Consider the following 26,322-nt stretch of genomic DNA (forward strand, 5'->3'; position numbering starts at 1 on the left):
AAGCGTAGTGCACTTTTGTGCACTTGAAGATGATCATTTGCTAGTAAATCTAAGAAAATAATAAGCATAGATATGTTCCTTAAGACTGCAGGATGGAATTGCTACCCTATCTTCTTTTCCACCTCTGAAGTTATGAGGAAGGGAACTCGTGGCTTCTTGTCCTCCTGCTGTGTATGTCGCGGGGCCGGACACAGGCTGTCATCCATTGTGTCACTTGAACCCTCACAACAGCACCTGCTGTTGGTGTTATTACCTCCATTTTACAGGCAGGGAAACAGAATCTCAGAGACATTAAGGAAATTTCCCAACCTCACTCACCTAGCAAATGATAGATCCAGGGTTTAAACCCAGGTCAAGCCAAGCCCATGCTTATCCCACCCCATCTGTCCCACCTCTCTTACTTTTTTTTTAATACTGACATCTGTCAGGAAATTTTAGAAACAGGCATGAGAAAATACGAATAGTTAAAATTCACAGATAACTGCCAATTCTTATTTTAGCATTCCTGCCAGATCTTTAATTAGAAAGTCAAGACTGTTACGTTGTCAGATTGGCTGGTTTGAAATTCCCTGCTTTCCCCAAGCCTCTGCTCTGCTGGAGGTGAAAACTGCCAAAAGGTGAATGTCACGACGCACCAGGCAATATGTTTATGTATGATCAGGGTATGCTTTTATATATGTGCTCCTGTTTAAAGAGTACGTTCCAGATTTCATAATTTTACATTTTAAACAGGAAATTCATAATATCACTTGGAAGCAACATCGTCTTTTTTTTTTTTTTGGTCATGGAATTTCAGGGTGAATGTTTTGAATCATCTAACAGACTAACTTCTCTCATTTCTCTCCCCAAAGCATACCTGCATTATGACACAAATGTGCCAGGAGAATGCTAAATGGTTTTGTTCCCTTTTTAAAAGGAATATAGATAAAAAGCTGATCAGGAAAGGTTAGCAAGCAACTGCTGGTATCAAAAAGAGAGAGAAAGAATCAGAACCCAATCTCCTTTTCTTGTCAAATATTTTGTACCTAGCTTTATAATACACAAAAGCATCCTTTATTATTAAAAGGTATCGTTCCAAGATAGCCTTTGAATGTTATCTTCTTTGTAGGTTCTGTCAAACTAGTTGCTTTAAAGCTCGATAGATCACAACAGAATTGAAATGATAAAGGACATATAACCAAGTTTTAAGAAATTACATTATCTGACACTCATGTGTGCCAGTTTTTAAAACGTGCTTTTAGAAACTGTTAAGAAACTCAGGTTGTGGTACATTAACAAAATATAGTGAAGTATAGACTGCCTCTGATTTTTAAAATAGCTAACCTTACATGTACACATATTTACTGCCTTGTCTTCCCCACTTTCATAGCCCTCTCAGGATCCCCAGTGACACTGCCATGACGTGCAATAAAGTGCTTCAGGAGCAGAAGAAAGGACAGTGCTATGAAGAGAAGTTACAGTGCTAGGGAGCTGACCCAGAATGGTGAGGTGGAAATTCATGGCCTTTGGAGTCAGCGGGGCTGGATTTAAAAATCAGCCTTACTGCTTACTACCATATCACCTTAAACAAGTCACATAACCTCTCTGAGCCTTAGTTTCTAAATCTATAAAACAAGGACAATAATACACGCCTCGTGAGAGTCTTGAAAGAATTAAATAGATGATACATGTAGCCATAATTGAAGCCATAACCCATGTGGTTCCGTTCCAGAGGAAACAGGATTTACAGGCTAAATATCATGGAAAAGCAATTCCAATTTTATTCAAGTTTCTTAGCATTGAAGCGAATCCAATCATAACCGATGGCAGTATTTCTCATAGCTGCTTGATTCTTCTACCTAATTCACTTGTGTCCTCAGTGTCTGGAGTTCCTCATTTACCACCAAAGAACATTCTCTACCCCTCCTTGCTTTTTCTATCACTCCCACTTCACCTCCCACCTATCCAATTCATCTCTTTCCCAGACTTTATTACAAAGGTGACTTAACTTCTTCTGAAAAGCCCTTTCTTTTTAACTCCAGTCTCTCCAACTCTGTGTTTCTCTGGCCATTCTGCATCACAAGTATAGAGAAACCATTCTGAAGAAGAAAGACCAGTGGTTTGTTTTGGGAGGTAAGTTTGGTTGATAAGGTGGTTTAAATGAAGCTGAAAATTATGGGCTTTTTCCTTGTCGATATGGGAGAGTGATGTGGAAGAAATTGGCCAACATTCCATGTTGATAATTCTCACCCCATGATTTATGTGAAGCAAGTAGCGCAGGGTCTGGTACGAGGTATGATGTCAATATTTGTCTCTTCCGTTCAGCATCGGTTCCGGATATCTACTGCTGCATAACATCATACTATGCCAAAACTAAGTAGCTTAAAACTACAGTTACTCTTCTCCCTCATGGCTCTGTGGCTGACTGAGCTCACCTGGCCAGTTAGCACTTGGGGCCTCTCACGTGATTACAGTCAGATGTCACCTAGGCCTGGAGCTGTCTGAAAACTCAAGTAGACACTCCGATATCTCGGCTGGGAAGAGTGGAAGAGCCAAAGGCTGGCCAGGTGTCTGTCTGTCTGTCTGTCCGTATGGTCCCTCTATGTGACTGACTTGGGCTTCCTCCCAGCATGGCCATCGCAAGGGGGTCAGACTACTTACATTGTGTCTGGCTCCCTCAGAGTGAGCATTTCAAGAGTCCCAGGTAGAAGCTACAAGGCTGCTTATGAAGTAGCCTCAGAATTTACACAGGCACCAAGTTTGCAAGTTAAAAGAAGCAAGTCTTAAAGCCAGCTCAGATTCAAGTGGAGGAAACTACACGAGGGCATGAAAACTGGGATGCACAGTTGATTGGGGGGCTGTCTTTGGAGACTGTCTGTCACATAGCCCACTCAACTTACCCTAAAACATTTTTTTCCTCATTTTGGAAATGTAGAAATATTTTGTTACACTTTATAGTTACTTTTGCTAAAGAGTAGAGAATTGGGGTCGCGCTGGCAGCCTCCTACATTAAGCCGACAAAGTTCAGTATTAAAACACCCAATCCCTTCATTCTTGGAGAGACAGTGTAGCCCTAAAATCAGACTGCCTGAATTTGACTCTACAAGACACTCTGGGAAGGAAACACCTTAAGCTCACCCAGGAATTCTAGACAGTTGACAGTAGCTTCAAAGAGTATAGGTAGTGTAATTTGTAATGTGAATATAGTGAATAAATGGCAGGTTACTGGCAAGCATGTTTATGGATGAATGAAACTTGCACTTCTTTGGATTTGTGGCATCTCCAAAGCCTTTTGTCTTTGGCTTCATTGGGAAATGAATGCAAAGCAGCACCCAACTTGCCCTAAACTTTTTAAATTCATTTTATTATACTGGCAGGAATTCAACCAATAACATTCTTTTGGGTGAACAAGTATAACCAAAGCTTTACAGACAAACGCAATAAAATCTGCTAAGTAATTCTGGGAAGCATGGCTGGCTAGGAGGGAACAGAATGTGGGGGGACTGGTTTCCAAGGTGGGTGAGAGGCAAAAGAAGACGCTTCTCACCTTTCACAGGGAGGAGGCAGACCAGGCTTCCCTGGCCGTCCAGCAAACCTCCAGAAATCAAACACCAGAAGCACCAAAGGGGTCCAAAGACTTACGAGGTTTGGCCATGGGGTGGGGTATTAGGATAAGATTTGGGGTAGGAGTGAGGTACCTCAGTGGAATAAGAAGTTTGTCATTCTTTTGAGACCTTGTCCCAAGTTCACGGTGCAGATAGAGCATGAGAGGCCGAGGAGAGCTGTGTCAGTCAGGGTTGTTTGTGTCGAGCAACTGAAACCAACTCTGGCCAACTTGAACAAAAGGGATTCTTTCAGCAGGATATAGGGCAGATTCAGAACAGACAGCCCCAGGCACCTCCAGAAGGCCTCAGTAGCAGGGATTACTAAATGGTCTTGTCTGGACATCTTCCCTAGAAAGGATGAATCTGTCCAACCATTTTTAGTCTTTTCATCACTAAGTTCAAGGAGAATGACAGCAATTATCCTTGCAGGGGTAGTTTGCCCAGCCATTGGCCAGAAAAAGGATGACCACCATTTAAATATATCCCATTTGGATATATCCAATGGGAGAGAGGTGGTCCTTCCATATGAGTGGTTTTGCCCCAAGACAACATGTATCTACTATAAAAGTCAGTATTGACACACAAGAACAATAATACCAGTAGCAAAATGAGGGGTCTTGCCTTAGAATAATCAGGCAGGTGGATGGAGGGCAGGGTGTGGAGGTGGGCAGTAGTGTGCTGCTGTGCTGCTAGAAGTGGCTTGTTCTGCCCCAAGAGGCTAAAAGGCAGTTGAGAAAGAGGGATAATTACAGTCTGAGACAACATTTGAGAATAATAAATCTATTATTATCTTGTACCCTGTTTGATCCTCCAGACTCCTGCAGCCAAGTGAGATCCCAAACACAGAGCATCCTTTTCCAAAGGCCTAAACGCTCACAGAAAGGAAGGAGCGCTAGAAAATCAAATGTTAGTTTGAACGAATTAATCGCTTTCTTGTTCATCTCAGGGAGGGTTTGAGTAAAGTGGTGGAGGAGGAGGTTGGGGATCTGGGTGCACTAGATGAGTCAGGCTGACCCAGGTCAAGTGCAAGGGCTCAGGGCAAGTGGAAGTTCAGATGCCAGGAGAAGGGGAGCTCCGAGGTGGAGGAGGGCCGTGAGGACTGGCCTTGGACCCAGGAAAGGGGAAGAGCGCTCTTTCCCCTCCTGAACACAGAGGTGGTGGTTCCCCACTCCAAACCCAGAACTCAGGCTCTGATTGTCATTCGGCCGCCTTAGGGGTTAAACCAGCTTCCGTAGAACAGGCCTATCAACCAAACCACCATCTGTAACTTTGTGGTTAGGGGGAAGAACCATCTTGGGTTTCTAAACACTGATGTAAACCTTAGGAGCGTTGCTTTTTCAGCTGCAGCGTTGTCTGTAACGCATCGTTTATACTTTGTGATTTTGTTGGTGGGATTTATTCTGAGCGATCTGGCCTGGGGAGTTCCGTCATCAAGTGAACATTCATCTCTAGCGAATGTAATTTGGTTAAGCCCTTAATAATGCACAGTGGCTTTTATCATGTCTGCCTGGAGTCTATTTAGTCTGGCTGATTAACTAACTGGCTCAAATACCCTGCCTCTGTGGAGTACAGATAAACAAGGGCTTAATAAACTCAAGGGTACCTTACAGTCTCCTGCGGGGCCATGAGAGATGTGGGGAGCTCCTCTGAGGGGTTCCCATCAGAGGGCTTTCTGCCGGGTAACCAGAGGCTAAGTGGGAAAGAGAGGAGTCGGATTGCCCAGGTCAGGGCACTGCCGGGGGCAGGGGGTGGGAGGGGGACCTCAGGGCCTCTGGGGAGGATTATATCCGTGCTCTGGTAAATAGAACATCCTTCCCCTTTCCTGTAGTTCATCTGCCGGCTCCCTGCCTGACCAAGGAGAACCTAAAAGCGGAAGGGGGAGGAAGAAGAAAAGTGAAAGCACAGACCAGCCCTCATCTGTCTGTCCATCTTCCTCTCTGTGGAGGGTCCAATGAGCCTAGGCCAGGCCTGCACCTTGGGAGGGAAGGAGCCAAGGATGGAGCTTTTAAGCTGGACTGGATGTGTGTGTGTGTGTGTGTGTGTGTGTGTGTGTGTGTGTGTGTGTGATGAAAGTTCCAAGAAAGCCACACCTATGACAACTTTATAATGTAAAAAATTGAAACTGTATGTCCCCTTCAGTTAATTTATCTTATTGCTCTATCAACTTTTAAAAACTATAAAAGGTGAGAACACAGCCTGATATATTTTGACCTTAAATCATCCACATGACTAATCATGAGGTCCACTAAGAACAGTCAGAACATTGACGTGGCTCTTGGAAATTCAGCCAAAAATGACTCCAGTTTTGCAGAGTGAGAATTTCAAAAGTTCCAGTTTATGACGTTCATCTTTCTGTACCTCAAGTTTTTGTATTGGCAAACACTGTAGATTTTTAAAATAAACACGAAGAGCTGTTTTTGGCAGCTGGCATGTGTGCACCCAAGGTGCAGCAGCAGTAGTATCAGGTCATCTCTACACGTCATCCTAGCTCAGAACTCCAAGACACTACTGCTGTGAAGAAGCATTGTAGCTTCCCGAATGCCAGCCTCCGGGCTGAGAGAACAAGGTGCCATGGGGTCACCGTCTGGCATAACAGTGACTTAGGTCAGGAGAAGAGTAGATGATTTAGGTTGTTTGTTGTTGACTGTTGACAAATTGGCAACTAATAGTAGAGTTCTCCAGAGTCATCTATGTGTCAAATGAACACTTAGACTAAAGTCATGACCAAGAGCTGTACCTTTAATGTACCATCTAGAAATGAATTACTTAATTTTACTACTGGGCAAAATATAGGACATAGAACTAAAATATCAGTGGGTAGTAAGTTTAAAAACAAAATCCAGACTCCCCCTTGACATTTGATCTTTTGCAATAACTTAAAACTTATGATCAAACCTTTTAGGTGATAGTCTTAAAAATACAAGGAATTGGGGACTTCCCTGGTGACACAGTGGTAAAGACTCCACACTCTCAACGCAGGGGGTCTGGGTTTGATCCCTGGTCAGGGAACTAGATCCCACATGCATGCCACAAGTAAGGAGCCGGCGAGCTGCAACTAACGAGCCTGCCGGCCACAACTAAGACCTGGCACAACCAAATAAACGAATTAATTAATTAAATAAATATCAAAAAATGCAAGGAATTGGATAGCATTACTATTACTATTGGATAGCATTACTATTACTATTGGATAGCATTCTATTCCTATCAAAATTACTATGGTATATGTGAAAAATGTTTGAAGATGACCTATTCTATGTGTGTGTGTACATGTAATTTTTCCATTGAGACAACTTTTTACCTTCCTTAAGTCCATGGAAATATAGAAGTCAAGTATATGTTCTAGATCTTTTTTTTCTATGGCAGGGATCCCCAGTCTTTTCCTGGTGTTACGGACTGAATTGTGTTCCCCCCAAATACATTAAATCTACATTATAAGGCCTACTGAATGCCAGTGCAGGGAATTCTACTGCAACCCCCTCGTTTCTCAGTTTCTTTAAATGATGTGTGTGTGTGTGTGTGTGTGTGTGTGTGTGTGTGTAGTTTAAGAATCCTGGAAATTTTAGTTTTGTGAAAAATGAACAAAAGACTGACATGTTATTTTGATTGCTGGAACGTAAGGTTTCATTTCAACAGGATATATTTAGCATAAACCATTGTAGTTTCACATTTTTACTAAAACTTGATAAGGCACATTGTACTGAGTTTATTGACAGGAAGCCTATCATTAATATTTGTTTTCTTTTTCAAAAAAATTTGTATAAGGTCAAAATTCCAAGGGAAAATTGGCCAGTTTTCCAAAACATTTGAGAGGGTGAGTAGTGCCCCACTGAGGCTGCTCTCTAGTGTTCACTAATGTGTGTAAATTCTGATTGGGAAGAGTGGTGATGTGTCTGGATCCTGCCCCCCACAGGGTGGATGCAAAGGCCAAGCCAGGGTAGGACAAGGGGACTTTATTGGCCTTTAACATCAGTGGGTTTCTGATGACACCACAGCTGACACTGATCCTCGCCTCTGCTCTCATTTCAGCCCCGAGCTATTTTTAGGGCAAAGAACTTGAGACTTTACATCAGAGGTTAAATTTAGTGATGGTGAAATAGGGGATTAATGGAAACTCTCTCCCCACTCAAAACACATCATCAGGTTTGGGTAAAACGTAAGTAGAACATAAATAACAGTGAAGAGAAAAAAAGAGGTCCAGTTTGAAGGCTGGATCTGATCCTTGGCTGAATCCCATCTGGCATTTAGGACAAGCTCCCAGATCTGATTTGATTTAGGGCTGCAATTGTGAAGATGCAATAAGGTATTGCAAACACTTAGTGACAATGCTCTGTATTAAAATATGAAGACAGGATGGTTTATGGTCCCCCAAGGGTAGACAAGGCACTTCAAAAAGAGAAAATAGTCAGTGTGACCCACATTTCCCAGACTGTACCCCACAGGAGCACAAACAAGGGGTGGGGACAGTAACGCATTTCTGACTTGCTACCCCTCCAAGACGCCGGGATATTCTGCTTCACCAGCTTGGGGTAAAATTATTATTCAAGTCAGCCTCCAACTCATATATCACTTGAATGGTTCTTCTTCTCTCCGTAGCGACCCTCCCCTCATAATAAATCCCAAAACTCAGAGATCGTCTTAGTTCAAGGAGCCAGATTTACTTTTATCTTGGCTGGAGTCAAAATTCAGCTTCACCCCCATGAGGCTAGAGGATAACCGCTACTTACTAGGTATTGGTTGTTCCTTGCTAAAGGCATCTGGGCTCCCAGCGAGATCATCTTTGTGACTCGGGTCTCTGTTTACACACAGATGCACACACACACACACACACAAAACCTCCACTGTGCCCAAAGTAGCCCTTTTGGATAGAATTCAGGCTGTGCCGTGGGCCCAGGTGACCAGCACAAACCTCTCTTCCCCAACCTCCCCCATTCCCTTTCCACCAAGATGATTTCCCCTGGGCTGTCTCTAGTCTGAAGTCTTTCTGTCATCTGACCTCAGTGAGATACCCTGTCCCACCTGAGATGTTTTATAATGTTGGATGACTTTGAAAGGGAAGGAGTTAGGGGCTCTATTATATCTGCTCTTTCAGAGGCACCATGGATTTTATGCAAATTTGTGAACCTCTTCACCACAACCTTTAAGATCTATCTACCAAAACGTATTGCACCCTTCCTCTGGAACAAGTGATGCCTGTTTGCATTGGTCTACATAAAAGGCCATGCAAATGATTCTTCTAGAAGACCTGCTCCAAGATGACATGCTGTCTCCACCATCTGAACCCGGGGAAAATGATACAGACCCTTGTGAAGCGTGCCCAGCTCCTCCTGAAAGTCCTTTCTCAGAGAGTGTGAAACAGGTAAAAGTTAGATGGGGCTTTGGAGAGGCTGTTTATACCGGTGAACACTGGTGGGCTCTGTGTGCCCTGCTCAGATTCCCGTGCCATGGAGGGGACTCAGAATGCTGGCTGTCCTCCTGCAGTCAGACGGGCAGTGCCTTAGTTCTGTGAGTTTGAGGAAGTGAAGCTGGTAATGATCTGGGGTGACCCACTGTGTGTGACTAACGGCAGAAGCAGGGTGTGTCGGTTTGGCCAATAGGGAGGACAGATTCCCCAGCCTGGGCCTTCCTCCTCTCCTCCTTTACCCCCAGAGTTGGGGCTCAACACCCACCCTCCCACGTCTCTGATTCACATTTACCCTGGGAAGCCTTTTGTTCCCATTTAGGGGAGTCTCCTTCTCTCCGACCCTGAGTCTCTACAGTGGGATCCCAGGCAGGGGCTGTGTAACCCTCTCCCACTCCCTTCCAGAGGGCAGAGGGCAAGGGTGCCTGGCATGGGCAGGGTCCACCCCTCCCCTGCTCTGGTCCTAACACCAGTGGGCTCTCTGTCTTCTCTATTCTCTCCCTCTAGGGTCTTGCCAGTCTGTGAGGGAGGAAGTGTCACAGATCGGGCCAGCTGGGCTCAGCCCCCTGATGGGGGACTGTAACCGCCACGTAACCAGGCGCCATTTGCCAGGAGCTGCCCGGGAAGGCTGGGCCAGATGCCAAGCTTCACCAACCAATCACATGCACCTTCCAGGAGTTCGTGCTGACGTACCTGGATTTAAATTTCTCAGGGGCGCTCAACACCAGGCCCCCTTTCATGACTCTTTCTTCCAAAGCAAAGTCAAGGTGAGTCACCCTTCGTCTGGGCTGTCATCACCACAGGTAAAACGCTAATCGCCTCACCTAGATTAGAAACTCTTCACGGGTTTGTAGGTGCCTTATTGTCCTTCATTTCCTCATCTGCAAAATGGGCAAAATAATATGTGTAAAGTGCTTAGAATCCTGCCTAAGTGAGCTCTCAGTAGGTAATAGCCATCATTGTCACTACAGTAAGATAAAGTCAGTATGTTAGTATGTGATTGGCATCTGATAGAGCGCCGGGCATAGGTAGGGCCTCAGCAGTCGCTCTCGTTGAGTAGACAATGTTGCAGAAAACCACGAGGACTCAGCCTTGCAGGACTGAGGGGGGCACGTTAGGAAGCAGTGGGGAATCGGTAGATGGATGGCACTCCTGGATCCCCCAGACCGATCTTACTGTCAGCCTAAGAGCCCAGTGTTTCCTCTTCACTGTAGCCTCCAGGAGAGGAAGAATGGGGCTCCTGTTTGGGGTACTTTTCCTCCTGTGACATTTCCACTATTTTAAAAAGTTGAGGTTTCACAAAAAGTCTTCCATCGATGAGCTCATTCTCTCTCGATGCCGTGTTCCCTGGCTGGGTACCCCCAGGTAATGAGTGGTGGCTAATTAGGATGGCGTTAAGCACAGCAGTTAGACTCACTTCAGGAACAGAATTCCAATAATGGAGGAAATAAACCATTCATCGTATGCCACGAGCTTTTCATTGGTATATACAATGGTTTATTAAGACAACAAATACATCTGTTCACTTGCATTTCTGTGTATAAACAGAGACAATACACTAGTTAAAGCAGAGGAAGCAAGTGTTTTTGTACATGAGAACTACTTTCTTTCTCCCCCTCCCCTTGTCGAGATTCTCGGCACATCATAAAGGCAATGTTTGGAAACTTACCACTTATTATATATAAACCTCGAATTGAAGCAACATAAGCAAAAACATTACCAGGTACACTGGGTACTTTTTCTCTAATTTAGCTATTAGAGGCTTATTTCCCCCTTGCATGGGTCTAAGAAATAGCCCCTCATAATCCCCTTCTAGGGGAATAGAAATCCAAAAGCAGTTCTTTTTTTTTATTTTTTTGCGGTACGCGGGCCTCTCACTGCTGTGGCCTCTCCCGTTGCGGAGCACAGGCTTCGGACGCGCAGGCTCAGCGGCCATGACCCACGGGCCCAGCCGCTCCGCGGCATGTGGGACCCTCCTGCACCGGGGCCCAAACCCGTGTCCCCCGTACCGGCAGGCGGACTCTCAACCACTGCGCCACCAGGGAAGCCCTCCCAAAAGCAGTTCTAGCGCATATTTTGTGTTGCTTGACCCTGCAACCTGGGTCACAGTAGATTGGTCTGGGGACTGGTACTTGGCCTACAAGTAGACGTGTATAGCACGAGGTGGTCTCGTGCAAGAGCTTTGCTTATGTGAGGCATTTTCTGTTAAATGAAGGACCGGAGAAAGCATTTGGAGCCTTCTTCTGGTCACTCAGGGAGGGGCAGAGTTGGCAGCAATGGCAGTAGCCAAAAGGCATGGAGAGAGGGCGTTAAGCTGAAGTCAGCAGGCGGCAGGCAGCATATGGTGGAGCAGAGCTTAGAAAGAGTGACAAATGAAAGCAGAGGGAGTCAGAGACAGAGAGATAAATGGGACTGGAAGAGTCACCAGGAGAGGGGACAAGGGACATTTTTTTCCCCTGAAATGACAGCTTCTGAGAGCTGCTCAGGACACTTGAACGTTTGTTGTTTCCTGAAAGGCAACAAGAAGCTTCCAGTTCCACCAGGCCAGGTCTCAAGACACAGCCAGCTCCTGGGGTTCCCTCCGTTCGCTGTGTAGCATCCTTACAGAAAGACCACATGCCTTGGGGGTGGCCTGAGCACGCCAGACAGAGCCTGGCCTCCCCAGTGCAGTGCCCAGATTCGCTCGCTCTCTCCTCCCCTTCACACCGCTGCCTCCAGTGTCAGCCAGCGCCATTTGGGCAGAGGCTGTAGGGGCTCAGGCCCACGTACCAAATGTTACAAACTAAGTGATGGGGCTGGTGCCTGTTTGAAGGAGCTGGGAGAGTGGGGACCAGCTTCAGCCTGGAATCCTAAAGTCAGGGAGAGGTCTGGTGGACTCTGAGGTCACAGTCGCTGTTCTAGCCAGTTTCTGCTTCCTTTCCCTGCAGGCAGCTCAGGTTGCAAAGCTCAGCTCAGTTGTTCCCGCCCCAACTGTACATTAGAATCAGCTGGGAAACTTTTGAAACAGTGTGGCTGAGGAGGTGTGGCCTCAGACCAGTTAAACCTGAGATTTAATCTCCAGAGATTGGGCCCAGGTATTGGTATTTTTTAAATGCTCTCCAAGTGATTCTAAAGGGCAGCCAGGGTTGAGAACCATCCACTTAACTGCATTTAAAGGAGTCTCTCTAGTTTCCTCCTAGAATCAGTTTCTCAGTATCAGTTTCCACTGACATGGGCAACTCCTGCGGACGGAGAGGAACTCTCAGGGCACTGGGACCTTATATTTGCCCTTCTCCTCAATCCTTTTCAATTATTAGGACTCCCCCCACCTATATTAAGCTGATACTTAACTATAGGTAATAATTGTCTCAATCATCTTTTTGTAATTCTTATTTAAAAGTTTCCATTTGAGTTAAATTCTCCCACTTGAAGAGATTTCTATTCTATAATGGTTCAGAAGGTGTAATTTCTGAGGTATACTTTCTCCAGGGAAAACCATTTATTTGTGGTCGCCTCTATTCATGTAGGGTCCCTACATTTTAATGAATGGAGTCACTTGGTTATCTGTGCATATTTCATAGATCATATAGATCCGTACATAGATTAACGAAAAATAAAAGAGGTTTCCTCCTCTAATGCACTGTGTAGTACCTTTCTTTTCTCCATCTGAGCAAAAAGACGAGGTTAGGTGCCTGATTACATTTTATTATAGTGAGGTAAAATTTCAAAACAAATAGATGCAGCTGAGCTGCCTCTCACTGTTCTTTCAATGTGGTCCATGTTGAAAATATCCTTTCCCAACTTTGCTGGGAGTGTCACTCCACACACTGCTTGCCTTCTTGGTCTGTTAGCTTGTCTTCAGACTTTGATTCCCACCGCACCTCAGCCTGCTCCCCCAATACCCTCTTCTTCTGTGTTCTTCTTCAGCTGGGCTCTCATCTTTGCTCTGCGTGTTGGAATTCCCCTCGTCCACCTCTCAGGTTCCCGTCTGTTTTCCTTTTCAAAGCGCCATGCTGATGTTACCTTCCAGCTTAGAAGGACTCATGGTTTCACAAGAAACATTTACAGCTTTTAATTGGTTTCTTTCTTCTGGCATCTTTAAATTCTTAAAGATATCAAAAATCTTGGTTTTTTTAAATTATAAATAAGTGAATAACAACACGTAGATGCCTTTACAAATCTGTTAGATTCCTGTAACTCAAATGGCAGTAGTGCCTTTCCAATTACTCTAAAAGATCTGTGCCAAAAAAGTGGTGTGAAATCTGGGTCCTATGGCTTCTTCTTTTATAGCATCTTTTCTTTGGTTCCAATTCCACCAAATCCTCATTCATCACCTTATCTACTGTAAAAATCCGCTGAGACAAGGAAACCCCTTTCCTTAGCAAGTGTCCTAGAGCAGTGCTTCTCACATGTTAAATGAATATGAATCACCCGGGGACCTTGTTCAAATTCAGATTCTGATTCAGTAGGTCTGGGTGGGGCCTGAGATTCCGCATTTGCAACAAGCTCCCAGGTGATGCTGCTGCGGCTGCTCCAGGGCAGCACCACCAGAGGGAGCTTCTTAAGCAGCTTTGGTGCTTTTGCCCCAAATGTTTTATCATCACAGCCTTCTCCCTGCTTAGCTATTATGTTCTCAAATCAACTCTCAACCAATTGCTGAATTAAGATTAGGTCAGTAGCCTCCACTATTGATGTTGGTTCAAAACTGTTTTTTTTTCATTTTGCCAGTCAGTCTTCCTAGTTTCTGGCCGATTACTGTTACTTAAATTGACACAACGTGTCGCATGTTTCAACTCTTGGTCCTTAATCATGCCTACAAAACAACTCAGGTGCAACAGTAGTCATTTTCTCTCTCTTTACTTTCATTTTTATAATTTACTTTTGTTTCCTTATAATTATCTCTTCTTATTAGCACTTTTAAAACTGTTACTGTTTTGGGGTTTATCAGACATGGGGTTAAGAATGTTCATAAAACACCTCAAAACGAAGGACAAACATGCCATAGACTAATAAGCAATGCAATGGTCAAGATAAAAATGATTGGGCACAAGGAAATCTATTTTCTAGTGACAGGCATACACTTTTTGATCTGATTTGGGACTTTACTAGAATGTATGAAACTTAGTAAATTGAAAACATATGAGCAGAGGAGTTTATTTCAATTGAATACAATGAAAAAGATTTATTACTTCTCAGTACCTGTGGTTTCCACATCTACTAGACAGTGAGGGATCTGTCTCTGTAGACCTGATCATTTGATCGCTTACTCTGTACCAGGTACTGTTTCCGGGTGGTGGAAAAAGACCCAATAAACAGCACCCCTCTAAACCAACTTGTCTCAACCTACTAAGAAATAAGAAAGTCAGCATAAAGCTGACCCAAACATCACTTTCATTTCTGGTGAGGGTGATGAAGCACATGACTTATGTTCATGGGCAAGCAGAACTCCTATTGCTGTACCTCAGGTTAAAACTTGCCCCCCCAGTCACAGAAAGCACTGGGTCACTGCAGCCTGCTCACCTGGCAGCCTGTCCTTATGGAGTACAATGGCTGTTCTTTACTGGATGTTTGCACCCAAGGGAAAGAAGAAAGGATGGGGCCAGGCTCCTTATTCCCTAGATCAGTGATCCCCAACGTTTTTTGGCACCAGGGACCAGTTTCGTGGAAGACAATTTTTCCATGGACTGGGGGCAACTCACCTGCTACTGACCTCCTGCTTTGCAGCCTGGTTCCTAACAGGGCTCAGACCGGTACCAGTCCAAGGCCCGGGGTTTGGGGACCCCTGCCCTAGATCACTAATCAGAATAGTCACTTCTGCTCTGCCAGGAAAAGCCTATCCTCACACAGCCCATCTCGTTTTACTCATTCAATCCCAGCCCTATCATATCCTGTCTTCTTTTTTTTTTAATTTTTGGCTGTGTCGGGTCTTTAGTTGTGGCACAAGAGATCTTCCGCTGCAGCGCTTGGGCTTCTCTCTAGATGTGGCATGCGGGTTTTCTCTCTCTAGTTGAGGCACACAAGCTCAGTAGTTGTGGCACATGGGCTAGTTGTCCCTCGGCATGTGGGATCTTAGGTCCCTGACCAGGGATCGAACCTGCGTCCTTTGCATTGCAGGATGGATTCTTTACCACTGGCACAGTCTTTAAAATAAAGACAGATCCTGTCTGTCTTAAAACTTAAAATTTTGATATTTTGTTCATCACAAAAGTTTTCATTAATTTAAAGTTTTTTGAATATTGCATTAAAATATTATTCATCTTGATTACTAAGGGTTTTGGCTTCCCCTTATGTTTTACACCTGAGGTGAATGCCTTGCCCACCTCATCCTAGTCTCAGAGCTGGTCTTAAAATAAATGTGTAAGCAAATAAATAAACAACTTTTTCTTAAACAATTATTAACTAAATTATCAGACAGTGTTATGTACTAAGTTGAAAAACAGAGTGTACAGGAAGTGATTGGGCCGGTAACTGGAATGATCAGGGAAGATCTACCTAAGAGGATGATGTTTAAGCTGAGATCTGAATGCCACAAAGGAGCCAGCCATAGGACAATTTGGAGAAAAGCTTGTGAACAGGCCTCAAGGAAACGAATCCAGGATTTTCAGGGAACACACAACATACCAAAGGTTACTATGGCTTAAATGTCAAGGAATGATAGGTGAGCAGTACTTACTTTGGATAGAGTGTCAGGAAGGGTTCAAATTTTAGGACTTCGTAAGCCGAGTAAGGAGTTCGACTTTTTTTCTAAGGGCACAGAAGGATTTAATGCAGGAAAGCAACACAATATGATTGCTCTTTTAAATAATTCTCTTGGCTGCTGTATCAAGGATGAGTTACAGGTGTGTGCATGGCAAAAGAGTAGAATAAGGAGATTTGTCAGTATTCCTGGTGAAAGATGATGGTGCCTTGGACCAGGGTGATTATAGTGAAAAGAGGAGCAGGTTCTAGCAATACTTTAGAAATAGAGTTGATTGGACTTGATGAATTAATATTCAGCAGGTGGGGAAAATAGGAAATGGTAATTTCAGGTGGCTTAACTTGAGCAACTTGGTGTATGGTGGTGCCACTTACTGAGATGGAAGAGACTGGGATTAGGTTCGAAAGTGAGTTTGCAATAAAATTTTCCATTTTTGGTATTTGGGGTTTGAGATGTCTGTTGGATACAGGTGGAGTAAGCAACTGGTATGAATTGAAGGAGGGGGAGGGAGGACAGGGTTGAAGATGGAGATTTGGGCGTCACCGGTGCTTCGATAGGATTTACAGCATCGTAATGGATAGAATAACCTAGGAGGGGGCCATACATGGAGAAGAGCAGGAGCCTGCAAATATGGCCTTGGGAGCAGCTGCTGAAGTAGGAGGAGTGGACAGGAAGGGAGAGTGCATGAATGGAGTGCTTGAAAGAAAGAGAAGAACGTGTCTTGAGAATGGGATAAGGATTTGCTTGAGAGCCACCGAGAGGTCGAGAAAAAAATCAGGGCAGGTAAGTAACAAATGGTATCGGCAACATGGCGGTCACTGGTGACTCGACAAAGGCCACCTCCTTTGGTATGAAGGGCACGAAAGCCTGATGGGGTAGGTTGAAAAGAGAATGGAAAGTAAAGATGTCGGAACAGTTGATTTTTGCCACTTTATCAATGAAGAAACCGAGGCTCAGAATAATTTTCTCATCCAAGGTCAAAGCCAGCGGGGTCAGATCCTGGAACCAGAGTCCACGAAAGTGTTTGCTACAGGGGAGGTGCACGCTATGTAAGAAATTGATCCATCTCTCTTCCAAACTGTGAAAACAAACGCTGCACTCACTCAAAGAAGCGCTGGTTTTAAAGCATTCTTTCACGTGGCCACTTCAATTTTAAAGAGGAAAAGGAGAGGGCCGGGCTTTGGGCTAGGAAAAAGCATCCGAGCCGCTCAGTTTCTCGGCTAGGAGAGAAGGACCGCCCTTTTTCCGCAGCCCGAGCCCGGCGGGGCCCACTGCGGCTGCGCGAGCCTGGGCGCGGCGGGGGCGGGGCGGGAGCGCGCGAGCGGGGGGCGGGAACGCGGAAGGGGCCGCGGCGCGGAGGCGAGAGCGGGCCGGGGGCGGGGCCGGTGCGAGAGTGCGGGGCGCGCCGTGACAGGTGCGGCGCGGTGTTTACGCGGGGCTGAGGGCGAGGGCGGCGGCGGCAGCGGCGATGATGCTGGAGACTCTGCGTGAGCGGCTGCTGAGCGTGCAGCAGGATTTCACCTCCGGGTAGGTACACGGTGGGGGACGGAAAGGGAACCCGTGGGCCGGGCCGAGGAGCGGGGGGCACTGGGACGCGGCCTCCGCGCACCCCGGTCCGGTCCCTCTCCCTCCCTCTTCCCCCACTCCCACCCCGCACCTCCCATCCCAGCCAGATCGAGGAAAGTAACGAACTTTCCGGCGTCTGTCCGGCCGCACAAAGTAACTTAGGTCCCACCGGGCAGGCTCTGACCCGCGCCCCGGGCCCGGAAGGGGGTCGGGAAGGCTGCGGGCGTGCCGGGGTCGTGCAACCAGCTCCTGGCAGCCCTGGCCGGCCCAGGGGTGTGTCTTGTGAGGGGCGAGCGCGTCTCCCCGCTCCTCTGCCCCGGGGGGACGGGGATCCTGAGCCCCCTCCCACTCCGCCGAGACCTCTGCCCTCTCGGGCCTCGGAGCTTCTGCGGCCCCACCTGCAGCCGGGCCGCCACCCCCTCCCCAGGCCGGAGGTCGTGGGCGCGGCAGCCTTCACCCACCGGGGCCCGGCCGCGCGTCCTGTCCAACCTCGCGCTCGGTTCGCTCGCTGAACCTTTGCCAAGGCTTAGTGCCTCTTTCCCTTTTGCTTTCTTTCTCTACCTTTGCCTCGGGTTTAACGCCTCAGTGAAGAAACTCTAGGGCCACAGAAACAACAGAACTATGGTAGTACTATTAATGCCTAGTGGTGAAGTGCACACGGACCAAGCGGTTCCCGAACTTTGCTTAGAATCACCTGGGAACCTTTAACCATCTTGATGCCTGGGTCGCAAACAATACTAATTACATCAGACTGGCGATGGGGTTTTAAAGACCCCCAGGTGATTCCTGTGTGCGGCAAACTCTGGGAACCGCAGGCATAGACTCTAACGCCAGAAACTCGCAGAAACGTGTTTCTGCAAGTTTCTCTGCCTCAGTTTCCACGACTGGACAACGAGGGTGAAGATGGTACTCATAGGGTTATTGTGAGGATGAAAGAATTAACATGTAAAACAGCGCAGTCACACTATGTCACTATTGTAGTGCTTAATTCATTTTAGTTTTTCCATTACTTTAGAAAGGGTGTCACTTTGATAAAGGATTTGTCTGTCACCTTTAGATTACTCATCCTTTGGAGAATGCTCTGTATATGAGGGCCTCTCCATCACGTTTTAAATTTCTAATGAGAAAGACGTTAGCTAAAATTTTATGGGACAAAAATGTTTATATTGTTTGCCTCTTGGGTGCTGCGTAGTAACAAACTGTCAAATACTTGAGCACTTACATGTAAAGCATTTTTGGTAATCTTGGTTTGGTGTCCTTAAGAATATTAGTTGTAGGTGCTGTAGCAGTCATTCACTGATGCTGTGCTTGCATACTTGCATTTCCTCCCCCCCTTTAAATTTAAAAAGTAACTTCCTTTCAGAACGTAAATTATTGTATTGAAAAATTGGGGTATAATGCTGGAACGATAGCGTGAGAATGATCACAGATAAACACATCTGGGACAACCCTGTTGTCATCACCTCAAGGAATTACTTGATGGCAAAACAGTCTATCTTTTGGGAGTTACAACTACAGCAACTCCCTAGGTCATGTGGTTGCCTTTGAACCCATTCATTCTCCTGACATTGGCTTGAGAAGGTTCAGCTTACCAAGGAATATAGTTTCTGGACCCAAACCATCCTGAGAGATCTGGAAAACCTGAGTTTAGATAGGGAGAGGGTTGAGGGGATCTGGGTAGAACGCCTTGGAAACTGACCTTACCTCTTGAAGATGCCATAAACTGGGGCCAGTTTGGGATTAGACATCCTGAGAGGGCTTTCATTCCATTTAGGCCCTTCATTGGCTTCCTTGTACAGGTCATTTTCAGCTGACAAAGCACTGGACTGTCAGTGTGTGCCGTTAGCCTGTCACCTGGCAGAGAAATAACTCATCTTCAAGGGATGTCTGTGACTGGCACCTTTAAACTCTGATGTTCACCTTGTCAGGTCCACCAATTCCTAGGCGAGTCTTTTTTTTTTTATTCAAACAGAAAGTCACAAAAATTATAATCATCCTCATCAGTTCACTCAGTCCCATGTAATTAATTTTTTTATCTTGATTTTTTGTTAACACTTTTATGAATTCATCAGTTTTCCATTAGAGTTCTGAAAATGCTTATTTATTCAGTTCAGCAGTATAAGTCAGTTACCAGAAACCTGTACTTGTCAGAGTCTTTTCCATGAATTCCTTGAAGATGAAACCCTTTTATAGGAACATTTTTGCAGAAGCATCAGAGTACACCCAGAACTGTCTGTAAATGACAAAAGACTTAAAAATGACCACGGTTAAAGATTTGATGAAAGTTAATAATAATGCAATTGACAAGGAAATTTAGTTATTTCTGAGATATACATTTTAAAGTAATACCTAGAATTATGACTTACAACATTATACCAGAACATATAAGATTTTTAGAAATTTCATGTGATGTTTGAAACATTTATATTAACATATTTTCATAGAAATAACCCAAAGAAAGTTTAGTATTAGTTTTTTGTTTGTTTGTTTATACTGCAGGTTCTTATTAGTCATCAATTTTATACACATCAGTGTATACATGTCAATCCCAATCACTCAATTCAGCACACCACCATCCCCACCTCACCGTTGTTTTCCCCCCTTGGTGTCCATACATTTGTTCTCTACATCTGTGTCTCAACTTCTGCCCTGCAAACCGGTTCATCTGTACCATTTTTCTAGGTTCCACATACATGCGTTAATATACGATATTTGTTTTTCTCTTTCTGACTTACTTCACTCTGTATGACGGTCTCTAGATGCATCCACATCTCAACAAATGACTCAATTTCATTCCTTTTTATGGCTGAGTAATATTCCGTTGTATGTATGTACCACAACTTCTTTATCCATTCGTCTGTCAATGGGCATTTAGGTTGCTTCCATGACCTGGCTATTGTAAATAGTGCTGCAATGAACATTGGGGTGCATGTGTCTTTTTGAATTATGGTTTTCTCTGGGTATATGCCCAGTAGTGGGATTGCTGGATCATATGGTAATTCTATTTTTAGTTTTTTAAGGAACCTCCATACTGTTCTCCATAGTGGCTGTATCAATTTACATTCCTACCAACAGTGCAAGAGGGTTCCCTTTTCTCCACACCCTTTCCAGCATTTGTTGTTTGTAGACTTTCTGATGATGCCCATTCTAACTGGTGTGAGGTGATACCTCATTGTAGTTTTGATTTGCATTTCTCTAATAATGAGTGATGTTGAGTAGCTTTTCATGTGCTTCTTGGCCATCTATACGTCTTCTTTGGAGAAATGTCTGTTTAGGTCTTCTGCCCATTTTTGGATTGGGTTGTTTGTTTCTTTAATATTGAGCTGCATGAGCTATTTATATATTTTGGAGATTAATCCTTTGTCCATTGATTCATTTGCAAATATTTTCTCCCATTCTGAGGGTTGTCTTTTCGTCTTGTTTATGGTTTCCTTTGCTGTGCAAAAGCTTTGAAGTTTCATTAAGTCCCATTTGTTTATTTTTGTTTTTATTTCCATTACTCTAGGAGGTAGATCAAAAAAGATCTTGCTGAGATTTATGTCAAAGAGTGTTCCTCCTATGTTTTCCTCTAAGAGTTTTATAGTGTCCAGTCTTACATTTAGATTTCGAATCCATTTTGAGTTTATTTTTGTGTATGCTGTTAGGGAGTTTTCTAACTTCATTCTTTTACATGTAGCTATCCAGTTTTCCCAGCACCACTTATTGAAGAGACTGTCTTTTCTCCATTGTATATCTTTGCCTCCTTTGTCATAGATTAGTTGACCATAGGTGCATGAGTTTATCTCTGGGCTTTCTATCTTGTTCCATTGATCTATGTTTCTGTTTTTGTGCCAGTACCATATTGTCTTGATTACTGTAGCTTTGTAGTATAGTCTGAAGTCAGGGAGTCTGATTCCTCCAGCTCCGGTTTTTTCCAACAAGACTGCTTTGGCTATTCGGGGTCTTTTGTGTCTCCATACAAATTGTAAGATGATTTGTTTTAGTTCTGTAAAAAATGCCATTGGTAATTTGATAGGGATTGCATTGAATCTGTAGATTGCTTTGGGTAGTATAGTCATTTTCACAATATTGATTCTTCCAATCTAAGAACATGGTATATCTCTCCATCTATTTGTATCATCTTTAATTTCTTTCATCAGTGTCTTATAGTTTTCTGCATACAGATCTTTTGTTTCCCTAGGTAGGTTTATTCCTAGGTGTTTTATTCTTTTTGTTGCAATGGTAAATGGGAGTGTTTCCATAATTTCTCTTTCAGATTTTTCATCATTAGTGTATAGGAATGCAAGAGATTTCTGTGCATTAATTTTGTATCCTGCAACTTTACCAGATTCATTGATTAGCTCTAGTAGTTTTCTGGTGGCATTTTTAGGATTCTGTATGTATAGTATTATGTCATCTGCAAACAGTGACAGGTTTACTTCTTCTTTTCCAATTTGTATTCCTTTTATTTCTTTTTCTTCTCTGATTGCCGAGGCTACGACTTCCAAAACTATGTTGAATAATAGTGGTGAGAGTGGACATCCTTGTCTTGTTCCTGATCTTAGAGGAAATGCTTTCAGTTTTTCACCATTGAGAATGATGTTTGCTGTGGGTTTGTCGTATATGGCCTTTATTATGTTGAGGTAGGTTCCCTCTATGCCCACTTTCTGGAGAGTTTTTATCATAAATGGGTGTTGAATTTTGTCAAAAGCTTTTTCTGCATCTGTAGAGATGATCATATGGTAGAGATGATCATATGGTTTTTATTCTTCAATTTGTTAATATGGTGTGTCACATTGATTGATTTGCGTATATTGAAGAATCCTTGTATCCCTGGGATGAATCCCACTTGTTCGTGGTGTATGATCCTTTTAATGTGTTGTTGGATTCTGTTTGCTAGTATTTTGTTGAGGATTTTTGCATCTATATTCATCAGTGATATTGGTCTGTAATTTTCTTTTTTTGTAGTATCTTTGTCTGGTTTTGGTATCAGGGTGATGGTGGCCTCATAGAATGAGTTTGGGAGTGTTCCTTCCTCTGCAATTTTTTGGAGGAGTTTGAGAAGGATGGGTGTTAGCTCTTCTCTAAATGTTTGATAGAATTCACCTGTGAAGCCATCTGGTCCTGGACTTTTGTTTGTTGGAAGATTTTTAATCACAGTTTCAATTTCATTACTTGTGATTGGTCTCTTCATATTTTCTGTTTCTTCCTGGTTCATTCTTGGAAGGTTATACCTTTCTAAGAATTTGTCCATTCCTTCCAGGTTGTCCAGTTTATTGGCTAGAGTTGCTTGTAGTAGTCTCTTAGAATGCTTTGTATTTCTGTGGTGTCTGTTGTAACTTCTCCTTTTTCATTTCTAATTTTATTGATTTGAGTCCTCTCCCTCTTGAGGAGTCTGGTAATGGTTTATCAATTTTGTTTATCTTCTCAAAGAACCAGCTTTTAGTTTTATTGATCTTTGTTAGTATTTCATTTATATCTGCTCTGATCTTTATGATTTCTTTCCTTTTGCTAACTTTGGGTTTTGTTTGTTGTTCTTTCTCTAGTTCCTTTAGGTGTAAGGTTAGATTGTTTATTTGAGATTTTTCTTGTTTCTTGAGGTAGGCTTGTATAGCTATAAACTTCCCTCTTAGAACTGCTTTTGCTGCATTCCATAGGTTTTGGATCATCGTGTTTTCATTGTCATTTGTCTCTAGGTTTTTTTTTTTTTTTTTTTTTTTTTTTGCGGTACACGGGGCTCTCACTGCTGTGGCCTCTCCCGTTGCGGAGCACAGGCTCTGGATGTGTAGGCTCAGCGGCCATGGCTCACGGGCCCAGCCGCTCCATGGCATGTGGGATCTTCCCGAACCGGGGCACGAACCCGTGTCCCCTGCATCAGCAGGCGGACTCTCAACCACTGTGCCACCAGGGAAGCCCCTCTAGGTATTTTTTGATTTCCTCTTTGATTTCTTCAGTGATCTCTTGGTTATTTAGTTACGTATTGTTCAGCCTCCATGTGCTTGTGATTTTTACGTTTTTTTCCCTGTAATTTATTTCTAATCTCATAGCGTTGTGGTCAGAAAAGATACTTGATATAACTTCAGTTTTCTTAAATTTACTGAGGCTTGATTTGTGACCCAAGATGTGATCTATCCTGGAGAATGTTCTGTGTGCACTTGAGAAGAAAGTGTAATCTGCTGGTTTTGGATGGAATGTCCTATAAATATCAATTAAATCTATCTGGTCTGTTGTGTCATTTAAAGCTTCTGTTTCCTTATTTATTTTCATTTTGGATAATCTGTCTATTTGTGTAAGTGAGGTGTTAAAGTCCCGCAATATTATTTTGTTACTGTCGATTTCCTCTTTTATAGCCGTTAGCAGTTGCCTTATGTATTGAGGTGCTCTCCTAGGCGATTCTTAACAAGAAAAAATCCATGTAATTCCTTTTAGTAAACTGTTTCATATTCAGCCTAAGATCAACGTATTTTTGAATATTTTGCCAGGCTGAGAAAAGGTGACATTAAACACAGCTTCATGTATATATTGCATGAAGGCACTGAGGGATTCAGGGATGAAAGCAACATGGCCCTACCTCTCAAAACTACCCAACTGGACCTGGCATTCCTTTAGAACTTGCTGTTAGTGCCCGTAGAAGCCAGAGCAGCTGGCTTACAAAATAATTGGAAACTTCATTTGTTTGGGTTGCCCCAGGAACTCAGTAGAAGAAAGGCCCGGTGCTTTCCTGAGCTCCTTCACATGGATCTTCACAGCAGCCCATAGCAGCAGCCTCTCCTCAGGGCTTTTCTGCTCATTTTCAGTTTCTGAAATTCATATATCTGGAGCTGGAATGTAGGCAATTTTTTTTTTTTTTAAGTAAAATAGGAATTTTCTTTATCAGCCTGCAAGAGAATGTCATTAGTTATTAAAGCATATTAAATGTTATTAGTGATTAAAGCATATTTGATGTCATTAGTTATTAAAGCATATTAAATGTTATTAGTGATTAAAGCATATTTGATGGACATAAAAAATTTCAACTTTCCATTCAAACTTAGAAAAAATGAAGCTTGAGGGCTGTGGAAAGATTGCTGCTGGCCTTCAAGGGACTGTAAATCGTCCATGGACTCGTGATCTTTTTTGTAATTTTTAATTTTTTACTCATAATAATAGCTATGTCAAAATCGAGATAAACCTAGAAATAATGTTGCTTTCTTTCTGGCCTAACTAGGTGGCCAGCTAGTCCAAAGGCCACGGGAGGGGACTGCCTCCCAGCTTCGCTCTTGACCCCTCACCTACATGAATCCTCATCTGATTTAACTCCCTCGGAGCTCTGGAGCCTTTCGGAGAGTTCACACAGAACATCCACTTTTTAGGGACTGGCTTGAGCTCTGAGGGAGACTTTTGGACCCACCGAAGCATTTACTTCAAATCCACTCTGGTCTTTGATTTTTTACCTTCTGAGCAGTTGTGACCCACGGCCTCAGGACTGAAGTCTGCAGGCGTGTAAAACCCTTCAGGAAACTGACAATCAGATCTACCAAGGGTTTGCAGCTGCCTGTCACTGCCTGGTGTTTCCTGTCTGTAAATGCTCTGGGTGCTTTTGGATATGGATACAAGTGTTGCAACTAGATAGTGGGTGCTTCCTCCTCAAAGCCACCTCTGCCCTGACGTCCAGCCCTGCCCACTGCACTCATTTCCTCTTCTTCCCTCCTGTAGTATCAAAACCTCAAAGGAGAGGAGCTAACATTCTAATTCACAGTGTGGTAAAATGGTGAGGTTTTGCCTAAAATGTTGACTCTTCCATGGTTACTTACCTTTAGCAGGAAAAACATCTCAATATTCAACTTGACTTAATAAACATTTACTGAGTTCCTACCAAGTGGCAAACACGAGGCTAGGAACTCAGTCTTCTTTATCATAGAAGCTTTTTTCATTTCTTTAAAAAAAAAAAAAGAAAAAAAGATTTAAGAGGCCACAGGCTCAGTTTTGCCTGCTCTTTGCCAGTGTCTATGTATTGGACTAGATCTTGGGGCTACAAAGTTAACTAAAACCGTTTCTGCCCTCCGGATGCCCTAGACTGGTGGTAAACAAAGCAAAGCAGAAGGAACTGAATGTGAAAGATAGAAGTGATGTGATTTTTGAGCCCAGAGGAAAGAGTCATTAGTTCAGATGCATTATGGAAGGCTTCAAAGAGGAGGTGGCTTCTAGACTGGGCCTTGAAGAATGAGGAGGGATGAGGATAGATTTGGGTGAGGGATTTCAGAGATGAAGCTCTTGTGGGGGAGGAACCTGGAAAGGAAGTTTAGTGTCTGATAATAGAGGGTCTTCAGTGCTTTGCTAAATTAATTCATTTATGAAATATTTATTGAGTGCTTACGTGTTGACAGGCACTGGGGTTACAGCGGAGAATGCATACACCGGACAGCAAATAACGTCCCTGCGCTCATTCTACTGGCAGGAGGCAGAATATCTAGAAGGTCATAAGTACTGTCGCTAAAAATAAAGCAGGTTAAGGGGTTTTGGGGTGGGGGGTTGCTATCTTATATAGGGTGGTCTTATTTTTAGGTTGACTGAATCTTCTGAAGGTTTTTGTGGAGGGCAGCAGCCTGAGCCTACCTGTATTTCTGGAAGAATAATTTGGGAGGCGATGTGATGGGAGGGTTAGACATGGGGAACAGGGAGAGTATTAAGAAGGCTATAATTAGGGGGCAGGCGGGAGAGAATAGAAATTGAAGGAGGGAATAGTCCTGACATGACACGCACTGGTCGATTTCATAAAATGTGAGACTAGGAAGTGAAAAAGGTGGAGAAATTGAGGATGTTAATTTTGCAGTATCTTAGATAATGATGTCATTTACCAACAGGAGAGAAGTTGAGTAGTTTTGAGAGAGAAGGAGCAGTTGACAGTGAATGTGCTGTGAGGTCCAAGAAGCAGCTGGAAATTTATGAAACACTCAGGAGAGAGGTCAGGACCGAAGTGGTGTGTCTGGGGGTGATTAGGATAGAGATAGGGTATAGTCCTCTCTCCCCTTCCTGAGTCTCTGGCTTTTGTGTGAATCTCTCAGCCTTCAGAGCTTTGGGGTCATGTGCACTTTTAGGTGTGGTTAATGCTTTCGTGTTTCCTGATCTTGGCTTTA

General features: G+C 43.8%; 1 protein-coding gene across 1 annotated transcript in view; it reads left to right on the forward strand.

Moving 5' to 3' along the window:
- The first annotated feature begins 17,110 nt into the window (after positions 1 to 17,110).
- DTNBP1 (dystrobrevin binding protein 1) overlaps positions 17,111 to 26,322 on the forward strand; it is a 115,284-nt gene continuing 106,072 nt past the window's right edge. Inside the window, exon 1 of the mRNA XM_082848813.1 lies at positions 17,111 to 17,188. Coding sequence (XP_082704939.1) covers positions 17,130 to 17,188 — 59 coding nt within the window. The 5' untranslated portion in view covers positions 17,111 to 17,129. The remainder of the gene's footprint in view (positions 17,189 to 26,322) is intronic.

Source organism: Leucopleurus acutus, assembly GCF_964270905.1.
Source record: "Leucopleurus acutus genome assembly, chromosome: 10".
Classification (NCBI taxonomy): Eukaryota; Metazoa; Chordata; class Mammalia; order Artiodactyla; family Delphinidae; genus Leucopleurus; species Leucopleurus acutus.